Raw genomic sequence first — 17,002 nt, forward strand, 5'->3', positions numbered from 1 at the left:
GCGTTTCTGTCTCCCTCTCTCTCACAAATGGCAGGCGTACGTGTGAACATTGTGCAAGTGTTTCATAGAGCTAATACATTACTAACAATTTCAATAGTGGCACTATACGTCTGTGTCCTGGAAAATTAGACGGTTAAGGATTTGATAAGGCTTGGTCAACGAGGGACGTAAAGGAAAATGACAGGCAGGCTGCTATTCAAATTGGAGATCAAAAGCGGGCGGGTGATATTCTCAGAGATTGAGAGCAGCAGCACGTTGAGCTTCGACATCCAACGTCGACCTCTTCATTTAATTTTAGCTATTTTTTGGGAGTCAGCACAGAAAACCGAAGGCGCGCACAGCTGATTGTACGGTCGATTCTAATATCTCGGGTGTACTGCCTCAGACGTTAACGGAGAAAGCTGCGCCCACTTTAATGACTTTTCTGAAGGCAATACACCTGAGAAGACGCTGATGACACATTGTCTGCTGTGCGCGGGAACTCTCGTCTAATGTCTTTTTTCTTCTTTCTTTCAATCCCTCATGAATTATCAGCAGTACCAGGGTAGCCAACCGGACGTCTCTCTCCCTAAACTGCCGGCCTTTCCTTTTTCTTTTCTATCTCTGTTAAACTGGACAGGTCCTGTCCTGCTTAGAAACGATAAATGGGCATCGACGAAAGAGACGAGTACCAAGGATGTACAGACGCACTTGACTGTGGTAGTCAATCGGACAGCGCAATGGTATTAATAAATGCTTCAGTTCACGCGTGGCGTAGCGGTCGGTAACTCTGCGAGTAGCTTTTGGCCTACGGCTGAAATAATCGGGCGTGTGGCGAACGCGCTAGCGTGCACGATTTGCGCCACCCTGACATGCCTTTCGGCGCCACGCTTTCCCGTCACAGACAAAGCGTGCGGGACACTGCGCGTGTGGAACGTCTCCCGCAACACCCCGCTGGAGAACCTACCTTTGCACGGCGCTGGTTTTCGCACCCTGTGCGTCTGCACCGGCTTCCCAGACAAGGAGCGCTTCTCGCCCGTGCCATCACCGGATAGCGTGGCCTCCCAGCAGCAGCAGCAGCAGCAGCCAGCGAGCAACGCGGTGCGCCTTCCACGCAACGTGCGTGTGTTGTGCCTGTTCGCGGATGGAGCCGTCGGTCTCTACAACATTCGGCGACGCTCCTGGGACTTCATGCGGGACACGGTGCGTGATCGTCGACCACCATGCCAGCAAAACAGCTTTTTTTATTATATATCATGTAACGAGACGTTGGCGCACGAATACGGATCCCGCTACTCCTTGTCTCTAGAATAGATGGTACAGTTGAAACTCAATTTAACGGAGTGAAATATTTCGCTCGAAATATTTCGCTAAATCGGGAAGTTCGTCAAATCGAGAAATAAGTTTTTCGTCCTTCGAAATTTAAAATCGTAACGTAACGACACGCGGCATTGTATTTGCCGCTAATCCAGCCGTCTGTCGCATAAGCCATGAAATAACGAAAGAAACCACCGCCGTTACTAAGGAGGCGGTGTTGAGTCGGCTGTTCCGTGCATGGGCGCGACGTGCAGCCTCGTCAAAATGAAACTAGGGATGTGACCATGGCGCCTAGATGTTTTAACGTGATAGCTCTAAAGCGCACGGTCTTAGAACCCGTCTGTGTCAAAATTAGAAAGAAACCACCGCTTATTTTACTCATTTATTTCAGAAAAAGCTTAATTACATCGAGTTCGGCCAAGTTTGTTTCGTTAATTCAGGTTGACTATGATATTGAACACTGAGTAGCTGCCGGGGAATGCAAATTTATTAATTAGATCAGGAACTTCTTAAAATTGGGTTTCATTAGATGGAGTTTTAATTGTACATACAACATACTCTACAACATAGTTACAGCAATGTTGCGCTATCCCATTCAAGTCAAAAGAACATCACGACAATGCAAAGACACCGTTTGATGCCCAAAGATCTCTTACCACGTCGACCTACGTTTATTTGTAATTTGTTGCTAAATGACATAATTACAATAATATTAAGAAATCGAAAACCGCGCCGTGTATCCCATAAAAGCTCCAGGTACTGCTGTGATTGTAACACGCGGTGGTCGTACCAAGTGGAAAATGCGCGGCGGTCTGCGAGAGTCGGCGATGGCGCATATCTTACTTTTTTTTGCTTCCAGATCTACTGGTAAGAAGCACACGCTGATGGTACGGCAACCTGCAGCTTCGTAATGCATTTTAATATGGCAGAGAAAACAAAGAAAGGCTCCAGTCTCCCGCGGCAGCCGTGCAACTAGGCATCAGCGACGCTCTGCGCTACAAGAACTCTTGTCTTTACTAAAAGGAGGCGCCAACATTCAGCGTTAACCGGCAGTGAAAAGCGGTAGAGGAGCGGTGCTAAAGGAGTGCAAGAAACGGCAGGCTGTGGGCCGAGTGAGAGCGCACTCGAATGCTAGCATTCGAATGCGTAACACCCCCGTATGCAGTCAAAAGCGCCCTGCGAAAGAACTGCAACTTGCCAGAGCCATCACTCGTGCACGCGTACTGCGTTTTCCTGGTGTTCGTCACGGAGCCACATATTAGCATACTGTTGAGGATGCGTCGGCGGCAGCGTGAGTCACGTGCTACCGTTCAACTTTCTGTGACAACAAAGAAGCACCTGCCGACGTGTTACTGCGCCAGTTAAGTAGACCGACAGAGTTTGGCTGTGCTTTCGGTTTCTTGGAGTCATGCTTGGAGTGCACAACGAACCAGCGTAGCTTCCATGCGAGATAGTTTCGCATTTGTCAGAACAGAAAAAAGCGTAAGTGTAGGTCACATTTAGCACTGAGTGATGTATCTTGCCTTATTTTAAAATAATCCTTGCATAGTAATAAAGATATTTCTCGTTTCTCCCTAGTTTAAGCTAACAGGAATGAAACTTGGAACATTTTATGGAGCACTGTTGCTTGTGCGGGCTTTGCATCCGCTGCTTTGCTTCCTTTACCACAGGAAATTGTCCGTGATTATAACAAACCGCGCACCACGCTTCATGGCGTTGGACTCGGGAGGGTCGCAACGTCAGACGACTAACTATATGGCAGTGCTGCGAGCAATTAGGGACTATTAAGCGCTTGAAAGAGGCTTTCTTCTCAGGTTTTAGCCCGAGCTCACTACTGAGCCTTGGATTAAACGCTCAGGCGGGCAGTCACTGACATTAACCCGCTACATTTATCTTCGCCTTAATTGCTAAGAAAATTTAGAACGTTTTTCATTTTTCCTGTTCTGTAACTGCCCGATTAGAAGCTTCAGAGTTGGTGCTGAATCAGAATATAAGTACCCGCAAGTTTCTTGGCCTCCTCACGTGCAGAAATCACGAGTAGGGTCTGTTAGTGTTACCGTTTGATGCGTAAATTGGGTTTGGATCCGCTATGCCGTTTTTTGCGTTAAAACAGGCCATATTTTCTGGACATTACACGTTCCTACAACCACGTCCATTACGACTACTTCCCCCAACAACCCGTTCACCGTGCAGCACGTAACAGCATGGTTGCTGTTCTTTGTGAAGCCTACAGTGCCTGAAAAGCACCAAGTATAAACGATTGCGAAAGCTTTGCTATAGTTAAAACAAAAGTATAGGCCTCAATACCCGAGGGGTAGGCACCTATTCCTTTTGTACACAATTGCTTCGTGCACAGAATTAATTTTGCTGCGTCCCTATAGAACAAAAGGGCCTAGAGGAATTCAGAACACCTCCCCTCGTTATGTGCAAGAATGCGCAATGCCGTGTTTTTTTTTTTTTTCTTGCGCAGCGTGTTTCGAATGCTCTCCGGCACGCGCTCTGAGCACACTGGTGCCCGCTCAATATGTCTAGTTATTTAGGAACGCGCCACTAAAATGTACATATAGTAGGTGTTCGCGTCCATGGCACCCATTTGAAGTTCCAAACAACATTTAGTTTTTGTATTCGTCAAACGTGTTTGGTGGTGAAATACTTACGACCGGAAAACACACATCGTTTAACTGGAACGGCTTACGACAGACTACTCCTTTCTGTGCACATAACGATTCAAATTGCTGTAACCTAACTTCCGTGTTTTCTGTATTAAGTCTATGACAGCTGAATTTGGCTCTAGGGTGTCTTATATAACATCGCTTGTGATTTGTATTTATTGTATGCGAGCAGACTTTGCATTCTTGTAGAATAGACAACTCACAACACACATTTATGTGAGATGCCTTTATGTTCAAATTTGTTGTTGATGTGATTTCTGTGGCGAACTGTTTCAGTGCATTTACGTCATCCGACTGTCTGACATTTTCTTCGTTGTTGCATTTCGTTTAAGTGCAGGTTTGTAATGTCGCATTTATACTGTATACTTGTTCATGAGAAAGAGTAGCCGGCTCCACCTGAAGGCACCAACGTCTCCTAAATATAGTTCATCAAAAATTTTTAAAAATGAAAAAGTATATAGAATAGTTTCATCCCATGTACACATATACATAAGTCTCGACACAAGCCACTTTCGCTAATAGACGGGTTTATAATTTATTTCGCCGACGGATTAGTTGGTAAAATCTGTTCTGCCATCTTTTAGAAATTACACTCAACTAAAACCAGGGTCACTGTAGCAGAAGGAAGCGCTAACGTCGTCTGCATTAATTACAGGCGCACACCGAGACGATATTTGACTGTCAGTTCAAGCCCGACAACTGCAACCTTCTTGCCACCGCCGGCTTTGACGGGACCCTCAAGATCTGGAACATAGAGACCATGACTGCTGTGAGTTGTAGTAGTCATTTATCTCTAGCGCGTAAGAAATTTATCTCTAGCGCGTAAGTTCGCAAGCAACCAGAATGTTCAAGAAACGGAGAGAGTGCTCTTTTTTATATTTCTTAACTGTGCGTAAAGGGCTCCTTATCGGGAACCATTTTAATTTTCATTGTTGTAAGGTGGTTTAAGTTAATGTGTTGAAGTTAAAGTTATTTACGTTGTAAAGCACAGTACAAAGAGCTTTCTGATGAACGAATTTTTGAAAAGGCGTCTTTAGTAGTAACGGAGATAGAAGCAAATAAAATGTTGTGGGTCCATGTTGCCAGGACATAAGCTACCCTCCCTGCAGCAGACGCTCTGTGCCGTTCATTGGACCAGCGCATGCTATAGCACAATATTCCTTCCCTACTATACAATCTCCCATGCCGGAGCAGTTTGTCTCTCATGTCATGACATTTACATCACAACACCCGCCGCATTTTCTCTTTAAAGCGAAGCGCTTTCTTTGTTAGGATGGATAGTTGGGCGTGCTGGTTAAGCATGATCTGAAGTGAAGGCGCGACAACGACGGTGGACGAAGAAGTGTGTCGACGGTGGACGAAGTGTGTTCCTTCTTCGTCCACTGTCGTTGTCGCGCCTTCACTTCAGATCAGCTTTCTTTGGATGCGTCGCCCGTTCTCGTGGTCGGCGGTCACAGTTTCACCGCCGGTGCAAATGCACCAACGCGAAGGAAGCCTACGTTGGCAAACGCCAGCCATTAAATATGAGACCCACGGGCTGTCTATTTATACGATACCTCTACAGGATATGCTGGTGAAAAAAAAGTTGGGTTTTACGTGAAAGAATCACGATCTGAGGCATTCCCTATTGGGGCACTCCGTATTAATGTTGACCACCTGAGGTGCACCCAGTGAACACCAGGTGGCCAAAATTAGTCCGGTATTAGCTGCTCCGTTCGCCATATCACGCAAAAAAAAAAAAAAAAAAATGAACGCTGCTTAAATATTCCATAAGCCGTCAAGAGCCCACGGCCTTCATTTAATGTTTTAGTGAAGAAAATGGCTTTCTTGAAGCATTCGGCTGTTCAGTTACTTTGGCTATCATCATCGATGGTCACTGAAATCAATTTTTTTTTACCCTTGCTTTGTGGCACATTTTCGGTAGCGGTTAGGCGCGCCCTGTGTTTCACAGGAATGCCTGAGTGCTGCGTTGTTGACTTGTGACCCCGCCGCGGTACCCCAGTGGCTATGAGGGTTTGCTGCTTGTGCCCGAGGCCGCGAGCTCTATACTGGCCGCTGCGGCCGCATTTCGATGCGGGCCAAATGCAAGAAATGTGCGGGTACAAATATATTAAAATGCACGTTAAAGAACCACAGGGCGGTCAATATTAATCGGGAGTCCCGCACTACGGCGTGCTTCACAATCAGATCGTGTTCAAGTCTCGTAAAACCCCAAAATTAATTAATTTAATTAATTTGTGCACTCCATGGTGTAATAGTTTGAAGACTCGATCGTCACCGCGTGGTTTACGAACCACGCTTGCTTGTTTACATTCTGCAGACCTGATGAGGTTACCTTTAGGAAAATACCGATTTCGCCATCTACTCACTGACAGAGCTCTCAAAACCAGCTTTTGTTGTTCCTTTGATAAGACGCACTAAAAAATTTCCTGTGCCTATCTTTCTTTCTTTCCTTCTTTCTTTCTTTCTTTCTTTCTTTCTTTCTTTCTTACTTTTATTTTATGGAGTTTGCAAGTGGCTTGTAAAATATGTCACTCAGCCAATGCAGTGACAAATGAACACACACTTCTCACGCGCTGTTCATGAGAGCTTATCCGTAGAAAAACCATGCCAAAATTACTTGTTCCGTAAAACAAGCGATACTGTGTACCGTACAAAGGCACAGGAAGCGGAAGTATAGCTTCACCAGTCTAATCCCCCTATATTTCAACTTGTTCTGTTTGGAGCCAGGCTTGCTTGTAATATTGAAGTGAATGTGCCCGTGCGACAAACGTATAACTTCAGGTGGGTGAACTTCAACCCGCATTAAATATTTTGCCGTGCGCCGAGACAGAGAGATAGACAGAAACAAGAACAGGAAAGGCAGGGTGGTAAACCAGACGAGCGCCTTGTTTGCTACCCTACACTGGGTGTAAGGGAAAGAGGAACAGAAAGACGAAAAAGAGCGAGAGAGTGGGCACAGTATTTAGGACGCACAGCAGTGCTATCGTCGGACACTGAGGACGACGTTCTTCGAAAACCTGCAGTAGCGCACGAATGTCTTTCTGCGCTATGGACGGATGTGGCCAGGGTCCAAGAATATTTTGTTTCAGGAAATGTTCTAGCATCCGGTCAGCTGAGGCTGAAGTGCATGGACACATTTATGATTCCCCACAGATCTTACGTTATTTTGTGCAGGTGATGACATCTCCACCAAGGACCAGTACAATATATTGCTTGTCCTGGGCCCCATCTGGACAAGACTGCGTAGCCTTGGGAACATCAAAGGACGGACTTCTCATTTGGGACACTGTGAAGAATGCCGCGAGGAGCGTGATTCTAGGCGTAAGTTGTTACGACAGCTTTTCTTCTTTTTTTGTTTTTGATGTAGGCTCTTTACCCCCCCCCCCCCCTTTTTTTTTTTAACTTGGTTTGTTACTTTCTGGGAGATTGCAAAAATGGGAGCTGTTTACAGCTACGTAGACTTACTGCTATAATTGGTGCATGACCATCGATCTTCAGTTTCTCATCTTGAGGCTGGTTGGAACTAAAGATCGTCACGTCAGAGCGCGAGAATATATGAAAGAACACAAGGACAGAAGACTGATTCTAAGTGCATATGTTTTTAAACCTTTTAGTACCCCAGTCAGTAAGCCTATCAGACACCATATAGTACATATTTCGTTTTACATCCGTGCGTAGAATCAGGCATCCGGCAACGCACCGCTTCCAGCGACCCCATCTATTATTCCGCACCTAATCCTAACCTATACCTGCGTTTCCTTCCCGTGCAGCATGGAAAAGAGACGGCTATCTACTGCGTAGCGTGGAATCAGACGGACTCCAGAATGATAGCGTCGGCTGGAGCGGACTCAACCTGGCAAGTATGGTTACACTTGCGCGGAAGCTTTTTATTCCGTATTCATTTGTTTCGTTTTTTTTTTTTGTCACGGCCAACTAAAACAGGCACCGTTATTTCTTTTTAGCATGGTTCACCGGGCTGATGGAAAGCTTGTGCAGACATTCCACCACCCCGCAACTGTGTACGGATGCGACTGGAATCCGAATAACGAGTAAGTCTGTCGACATTAAACGACGTTGCGAGCGTGCCTGACAATGGGGACAAAATGCGATAGTAACATTTCTGAGAAACTTCACGTGTCCGCGGTCCATCTTGCTTTTCTAGTTCCGTCTTCGTTGCGTACCTAACTCATTCTCACATTTTTTGTCTGTGTGGGAAAACTGTTATGAAATTCGTGATGCCCTTGGTGGCTTGCATAGCTTTTCCCAGCCAACTGCCCATGGCAGCAGCTCAGTTGCTATATATATGGCTATATGGCATTCTTCCGCTGAGCACGAGGTCGTGGGTTCGAATACACCACCGTTGCCGCAGAGAAAAACAGCGAAGACCGTCCTTGTAGGACAGAAGGCCAACTATGGTTTGAAGCAGGCAGCTTCTGTTTCTTTCAATCTCTATTTCGCCGTGACAACCGGCTTTACCCTTGCGAAGAAGCAGGGAGGTGATGGTTAAATGATTCTACGATAACAGCGTGGTTCACGAGTACTCCGCCCCCCCCCCCCCCCTTACTCCAGAAATTATCTGGCGAAATCCGCAGTGACACTCTCCTCAGCATTCTCATCATGGTTGCCCTGAATTTAAGTATAGCGAGAAAGTGGCTGTAAGGCTATACAGACATCATTCTGCTGGCATTGTAGATGCACACGTGCTCTTAAGATGAGATTGGTCTATTCCGACCTCGAATGTGGCATTCCGAAAAGGGATGGAATGCGAAGTCGCACATGTACTTAGACTTGGTGCACATTGAAGTACTTTTGGTCGTCGTAATTTTCCAATATCCTACACTAACGGCATAGCCTACAGTTCAGGTATTCCTTGTTCTTCCTCTCTCTTTCACTTTGGGCGTAATACCCCAACGCTGCTCTATGTTCTCTGGACCATATATTCATTTTTGTTGTCCCTGAATGTTCACTTCGAGAAATTTTAACACAGCCGCAAGGAACAGTACGATGCATCGCGTTCATCATAGTAGCGATGGTTCGTAGCGCTCAAGAGCTGTCATGCTCGGGAATGCCTCTCAGCAATTTTGCGCCCTCGAAAACGTACAGCGTCCTTCATTTTAGCAACGCACTAAATGTTTATCGATTTCCGAGCAATGCGAAGCGAGCGTCATCCCATGTTGTACAAATATTTCATTTCATTTGTTTTGTTCTCAGCATGTACCCGTGGGAAAGATAATCGAATAGGTTACTCGAGGGAGTGTTTCCGAGATCTCTTACATTTTGTTCTATACTAAAGATCTAATGGGCTTTGAAAAAGCCGCTGCTTTACTAGGAATACATAGCGAGAAAATATAGAGAACTAAATAAACCAAACGTGCGTAGGAGAATAATCGCCACCGCATGCGAGGACGGTGTGATCCGTGTCTACTACCTAGGCATGGACGGGGGTGTGCCCCTGAAGACGCTGGAAGGACACAAGCAGAAGGCCTTTCGTGTCAAGTGGTCGCCCCTCAGGGACGGTGTGCTGTGCAGCACCTCCGACGACTGGTAAGCGTTGCACTTTCCCAACCTTCTTGTTAACGGCGCATGTTAACCACCGCCCTTCTCTGTAGTTTCCGTCCTAGTAAAAAGGGGGAACGAGAGGGGGTCAAGGGGAAGAGGATAAACACACTTTTGGGCCCCAATGCGAACACGGCTCGGGGTCTGTGGTGAGAGGGAAGTGGAAAGAAAGAGGATAGAGGAAAAAATAGAGGGGGAAGGTGGCTTTTCATGGCGGGACTGCATACGTGAAGTAAATTCTAATATATAGGTGGTAAAGAAATGGAGGGAGTTAGTTTTCTATGCTTCAGAGAAAAAAAATACTTCATAGAACTGCTTGGACCAATTGCCGAAGACTACGTACTGGTCTAATGAAGCAGTAACAAATTACATGCATGATTATAGCGTATCACTACATATATGAGAAATGAACATTTCACAGGAATACACATGGTCTACGCTTTAATACCCGTTCAAACATCAAAAGAAAGCAACGGGAATTGGCATATCACATGTTATATAACACTTAAACGTCAGTTTAGGAAGTGTAGATAAAAACAAACAGTGAAATATTTAAATAAAAATGTGAAAACCTGAACGAATTACCATCCATGTAATAAATTTTGCACTTCCGCCTGAAGGGCGAAGCATTGATAGCGATAGCAATGTTGAGCGTCACACTTGAACTCCTTGGCTTTTTAAGGCTTGGTACTCGAATGTACACGCTATACGGATCTGTAAACGACTAAGAAAGTTCCAGTGAGAAACTTAATTGTGAGATGAGCTCTCTCTCTGAACTGTTTTTTTTTTTTTTTTCTGGGGGTGGGGAATTTACCGCAAGGCATAGATTTAAAATATGCACGAAAAGGGAAATCAAAGAAACGCATGCATTCCTGTGTGGTGCAGGTAATGTCACAATTGAGGTTAGGTATTAGTTATCAGTTATCGAACTGGATATAGTCTCCTGGAGCACTAGGCTCGAGATAGACCTTGCTGAGAATCTTGCGCTTTATATCCCGACTACCACGGCAGTCACAGCAGGCGATGAGGGTCCGCCGCAGACGCAGGAGCCGGGTGTTGAGCATGTTCGAGGAAATGCTCGCTTTCCACTCAGCCCTCCCTATCATAACAAAGGTTCTGTTCGCGGAGAATTGGCATGTTGTACTGCGTGGGACAGGAAAGCACCACGAATTGTGCGACCGCACTCTTCCGAACGCAGCACCATTCATGTGTGGAACTACACGTGCGAGTCCGCCGTTCGCGTGCTGCGCGGCCATCAAGACCTGACGCGCAGTGTGCTTTGGAGTACCGAGCTGAGCCACCTGCTGCTTTCTGGCAGCTGGGACGCCACCATCAGGCTATGGGACACGCGCGACGGCGTCTGCCTTTGTCTGCTGTTAGACCATGGCGCCGACATTTACGGTACGTTAAGTGGGCGTAGCCCTATATGACTTGAGCTCCGTTTACGCGCGCTCGTCATGCCAGTTTTTACTAGAGTGCATTCGTAACTGCTCTTTAATAGATCCCTTTGATATCGTCGTTACTATAGACCATAATTTGCAGCGCTTCTATAGGGGCAGCCAGCTTTTGCTGGCGACTGCATGAACTGGCGGAAAGAATGAAAGGACAACCGTCGTAATGCTGAGCTTGTTCTTGTCGCATACTTGCCAACAGTGTTCGCTCGCCATGGCTTTATCGTTCAGCTGCCTCGTCATCAAATTGGCAGCCCCTCGCGAGCTTTGCGGACAGAAGGTTGCCGAGGTCGAGATTAAGTACGCTTGCCCTAAACATGTGTGTGAGATTACGATTCTGGTGCATAGTCTTATTCTTATACTGTCGTTATAACTAGAGCATTCCGTATTCCCATATTCCATCTCACTGAATCCGTGCACTGCGGCGAAAGCTATTATGTGAAAGCGCCAGCCAACCATAACATAGAACCACACGAAGCGCTCCTCCATGGTCCGCCGCTAATCCCCCTCCGCGCGAGGCCGACTGACTGTCCAACGCACGAAGATGAGAGGATTGTCCTTCGGACAGCTTTATGGCACTCAGATAACAGGACTTCCACAGAAGAGATCTTGTGGCCGTAGACTCGTGCGTCTACTGTGCACAAAAGCGCTGCTGTGTTTCTTGAAATGCACCTGCGTAAATGGCCGTTTGTGACTGACTCAGCAATGAGTCAGTCACAAATGTGTGTACCACAAATGCGTGTAATCATGTGTGTACCAGGGGAAATTGTTAACTCCTCTCTTCCTTCTCTTTCAATGCCCTCTCCCCATTCCCCAGAGCAGGGCAGCTTACCGGGCTCAGCTTGGTTAACCTCTCTCACTTTCCCTCATTACTTCATTGGGACAACCCTCCTTTCACTGAAACACGCTCTCGTTGCTGATTGGCTGACACAGGCCCTAGGCTTCACTGCACTACACGGAGTTTGGGGACGGAATATAGGGTATTTACTGGTATGTTTACTAGACACCTATTTATGGGGCATTTTAAGACAAAACACAACTCCCGCTATAGCATTTACGAGGACTTTTGCTGTGGTCTTCCAAACGCAACTACTAGGGCGGGACACTGATTGAGGCAACACATAACAGTAATGCTTCGCGTTGAAGTAATGCGACGAGTGATTATCGTGCGGCCATCGTTTTTTGCACAGCGCTAGCGTGTCACCCACGGAGGCCATTCGTGGTGGCCTCTTCGTCGAGAGACTCGACGGTCCGTGTTTGGTCGATGCTGCCCTTGGCCTCTGTCATGTTCCTTCGCATCCTGTGCGGCTGGGACTTGAACAGCGTCGTGGCGGCACAAGGTGTGTGTGTTATTCAAACTACAATAGAATAATGTGCCGTGGCTCTTTTTTGGACACTCGTGAGCAACCCCAGTCCCGTTTTAAATCGCTTTCCGCGCTGATCCATCGGATGTCGTGCAAAGCACGGCAGTAACATGGAGAAGTTGACGAAGCTGTATGACTCGCGATGAGGTTGGAGGGCTAAGAAAAGCTAACGTGTAAATTGCAGTTCGAAAACTTTTGCTTCATATCTGAACACTTTCTTGCATTTTTTGCATTTGTCGCTTTATTAGTTATGTTGCTGTCCTACATGGTGCGAAGCTCCGCACGGCTTCCGCTATTTACTTGCTCTCGCATCCTCTGTAACTATTGATTTGAATGACATAGTTGATAGTATTGAAAATGTTGATCTTCGTGGCTGACCTTCCCACAACATATGGTCCTCATATAGGAAGAAAGAAATTATTTGAGATATAGGACATAAACCACTCGATCAAAAGTACTCGTATAGAATGTAATGACCCCCAGTAGAGGGTTGAGAGTATTAAATCAATGAATGGATGAATGGATGTACCCTACAAATATTGCTAGCAGCAGGTCAAATGCTGACAATGGCCTATAGGCCAACCGCAGGTGTATTCATAAGTCTAGTTTGTCGCTCTCTTCGGGAAATGTAGCTACATTGCAAATATCGCGCACACGCTTCGGTTCAGGAAATTAGTTTTTCTTGAATATTCGTATCAGCTTGGCGGTCAACAAAGCCAAAGAGGGACAACAAGCGGGCGCGCTCTTAACGTAAGTCAGCGTTGTTTTCCTACCAATCTCACCTCCTCTGTTGCTCGGCCCTTTTCCGGTTGCGGTCAGGAGAGCAGCCCCTCGGCAGAGGCAAGGAGGTGCTATGTGGCTCGGCGGCCAGGCAGCTGAAGAACGCCCACATGTCTTCCCGAGGTGAAGCCGCGCTCAGGGCTTGGTCCACCTTTTTCTGCGTGAGTATATAGACCCAGTGAGACGAAATATAAGACCACAGCGTCTCGTGCCCTCTGTCTCGCAATATGCGTGCAGCATTGTAGAAATGTTTGGCGCCGGCCAATGTGGCAGTATACATTCGAGAGATGCCTACATCTTCAAACACGGGAGTGGCCCGTTATTGTTTGGCGCCTCGGATCCATACATAGTATATACGGTCGTCGAGTGTGTTTGGCCACAGCTAGGGTGGCGTCCAGTCGACAAACGTTCTTGTGCACGAACTGAATTCCCTGGCGTCAGAGATACTTCACGGCGCTGCACACTTTTGTAGAGAAACAGTTACAGGCAGGATGGAAGCATCTTTTCCTCTGCCTGCAGGATCCACCGGGAGTCGGTAACCTCTGGGATCTATTGAGCATAGTCGCGAAAGGAGAGGACGCCCAAGTGTCCGAATCGTACAAGGATTCACTGCTGCTCCACCGCAGCCATCTCGTCAAAATGAAAGCGGTGAGTGCCGCCAGCTCTCCCATTATTCCTTCTCGATTACCTACCCCTGCTGCACTGCGCGCAGAGCAAGTGCTTTGTTCTTGACATGCCTGGTAGCAACAGAAGCTACGCGGACAGTGGTTGTTGCTTTAACCGATCTGAAGCGTAATTATTTATCTCTGCGTGCCCCCGGTGGTGAATAAAAAATGCGTAGCGTCAACGTAGCTGCTTTTTTTTGTAGAGGAGCAAAGCAATCGCGATATCTTATTTCCAAACACTGAACCATCTCCGGTATACTGTTCATAGGCAGATTCCTAATTTACTTAATGATGAGCATGCTTTATTTGATATCATTCAAGATTCCTCAACCATTTAAATATTCAGAAAAAGATCGAAACAGTATTTTTTCGACAACTGACACCTGCTTTTCTCCAATTTATTTGCCTCATTTTCGACTCATATGCAATTTCATGCTTTGCAAGACTTTTTGCTTCCATTTGGCTTTGGGCTTTCTGTATCTTTCTGTACGAACTTTATTTCTTCATTTGCATTATTTATACTTATTGTGCTGCATTGATTTATTGTATGTATAATTGTGTCATTCGTATATATGCATATATGTATTAGTATGTATATATGTGTGTATTATGTGTATATATGTATACATATTTTTTGCACTGTTGTTTGCTGTGCTCGTGGCGCCAGGAGCCTAGTCAGGCGTGCCTAGTCTCACCTTTTGCTCCGGCGCCATGATAAGCTTTTATTGTCAAAATCGTAATAAGCTTCAAGCTACCAACTGCTGCGTTTCGCATATGACTTGTAGTAAGCCTATCATTTGGCTGCAGGGCTGCCAGAGTTCAAGCGAACGTTACTTTCGCTTCAATCTGTATAGTAGGTGAACCCTGCTGTCCATCGATCGCACTGTGCAGTCCGTCATGCACATATCAATATAAAAAACAATTTCTCTGCTTTCAGGGAGCAGGAAGTAAAGTTGAATTTTCTCTATTAGGGCACTGCGTGCATAGTTGATGATTATTAATCACCACGCAGAATGCGTAAACGTGGAGAAAATAATTCAATAGTAATTCTATACCATGTCTTAATTTTTCAAATCGCTGAATGCATGTATGACCCTCCGCAGCACGTTATCGTGTAGTGGCTGTACGCCCGCTACGCAAGATGGTTGCTTTGACACATTGTGGTGTGCGAAAAATAATCATAGGTAAAGCAAGAGCTTGGTAATAACTAAAACGAAAACATTGTAACGCTGACGTTTCTGTCCGTACTATACGGTTGTGCAGTAGTGCCGAAGTGGTCCTGTCACACTCGGCATTTATTAAGACGCAATGACACATCATCCGAGCAAACGCACTGGCCAATATAAACCGAAGTCAAAATGCAAATTTGGTGTCTAAATATCAGAATTGGAAATCTCATTACCAACTTTTCGTTTTCCAGAAGCTTTTTGTGATAATACTTCTTTCATAAATGGCACATATATATATATATATATATATATATATATATATATATATATATATATATATATATATATATATATATATATATATATATATATATATATGGCTGTCAAGTGTTGAAAAGGGGCGCCAGTCAAGCTGCTCTAATCTGCTGCTTTTACCTCGTCTTCCTAATCACAGGTTGTACTGTACACTTTTTAGAGCAGCTTGACTGGCGCCCCTTTTCATCACTTGACAGCAATCAACACAGCAGCATAGTCAAATACGTATTTACAACAACAAAACACGTAAACTATTCTTCTGAAGGAAAGTATCGCACTTGAACGAAAAATTGATGGAACCCATCTCACGATGAGTTTCTATGGTAATGCATTAGCATTGAATCAATACAGTGACACAAGGTATTTGCCACCGTCGAAACGACTTATGTATGAGGCGTGTTCTGCAGCGGGACTCCTCTTTCGCGCATCCCTAAGAACACTCTGAGCAATCAGGCGCTGCTGCCGAATAGCCTGCACGTGGCCTCCGAAATGCGTGGCGCTGGTGCATGCGAACGCTGAGAAACACGTCATGCGGCAACCAGTCTCCTCTTTCACGCTCCTTTCTGGACACGCTGCGCCATCTGGTAGCACTGCCGAGAAACCCGGACGTGACCTTGAAGACGAGAAGCACGGCGTACCGGTGCCTGCGATCGCCGAGAATGGTTCCCTTGCTTGCCACACGGTCAGTGGCACATAATCAGAGACCCAAGTTGGCGAGAGGTTCAGCGAAGAGCGGAACATATCCAGTGAATTCATGACGCAACTCGCTAAAGCGCTGGCGTAAAAGACAGTAGTTGAAAAGCGGCACATACTCAATGAATTCGTGCCGCAACCTGCTAAAGCGTCGGGTTGCGGTCCTAGAGGAACCCTTATGACATGGGCTCGATTCGGCTCAGTATCGGAGAATTCAAGACATTTTTTTTCTCGTCATTGTAGAGCTGCACACTACCAGTGGTACATACCTAGTTACCCAGGTTGGCGTCAATTAAGACGTTCATTTAAGAGGGTACACACCCATTGGCCCACACACAGTGACCTAAGTTGGAATCCCTAGGTTCATTGAAGACCAGCACAGACCCAGTGGCACATACCGAAGTCGGCGTCAAAGAGGTTCTTCGAACAGCCACCCCAGTTCCATACCTATAGAGGAAGCCATGTCGGCGTGAAAGAGGTTCGTCGAAGTGCGGCTCATACGAGCGTATGCACACATTGCCACATACCCAGGGACACAAGCAGGTCCGACGGTTATTTTCGAACACTGTTACTTCAGCGCAGCATGCTGATACACTAACCAGTCGACCAGACTACCCAGCGACCCAGGTAGGCATGAAAAGGGTTAGATACAAACAAGCAAACATAGATAGATAGGTTCCAGAAAGCACGTGAAGTACCCTAAGAAAGAACCCCCTGCGATCAAAATTAATGCGAACTCTTCGAACATGGGTGTCTCATAATCGTAACGTGATTTTGGCCCGTAAGACCCCAGAATTTAATACTCATCTTTGTTGCTACACTAATCCTCCCTGCGAACTTTGAAGCAATGAAGCGGAAAACATTGTCTGAGCACATCGATGGCTGCAGAGGCTTGTTGCACTCAACACTGCGTTAGATTTCATCAATCGGGAGCCAACGCAACAATGGACAGTTTCCTGTAATTCCAAGGCAGCCATTCAATGCACACAAAGCGTAATGCTCAACGGACTCAATGAAGTGGCCTAAATATTCGACTGA

General features: G+C 46.1%; 1 protein-coding gene across 1 annotated transcript in view; it reads left to right on the top strand.

Annotated features, from left to right (window-relative positions):
* Positions 1-17,002, top strand: part of LOC126536677 (WD repeat-containing protein 17-like) — a 63,776-nt gene that overhangs the window by 20,051 nt on the left and 26,723 nt on the right. Inside the window, exons 5-14 of the mRNA XM_050183704.3 lie at positions 884-1,182; positions 4,624-4,737; positions 7,146-7,292; positions 7,742-7,827; positions 7,934-8,020; positions 9,351-9,515; positions 10,726-10,928; positions 12,169-12,318; positions 13,162-13,283; positions 13,642-13,770. Coding sequence (XP_050039661.2) covers positions 884-1,182; positions 4,624-4,737; positions 7,146-7,292; positions 7,742-7,827; positions 7,934-8,020; positions 9,351-9,515; positions 10,726-10,928; positions 12,169-12,318; positions 13,162-13,283; positions 13,642-13,770 — 1,502 coding nt within the window. The remainder of the gene's footprint in view (positions 1-883; positions 1,183-4,623; positions 4,738-7,145; positions 7,293-7,741; positions 7,828-7,933; positions 8,021-9,350; positions 9,516-10,725; positions 10,929-12,168; positions 12,319-13,161; positions 13,284-13,641; positions 13,771-17,002) is intronic.

The sequence above is a fragment of the Dermacentor andersoni genome, chromosome 4 (assembly GCF_023375885.2).
Source record: "Dermacentor andersoni chromosome 4, qqDerAnde1_hic_scaffold, whole genome shotgun sequence".
Lineage (NCBI taxonomy): Eukaryota > Metazoa > Arthropoda > Arachnida > Ixodida > Ixodidae > Dermacentor > Dermacentor andersoni.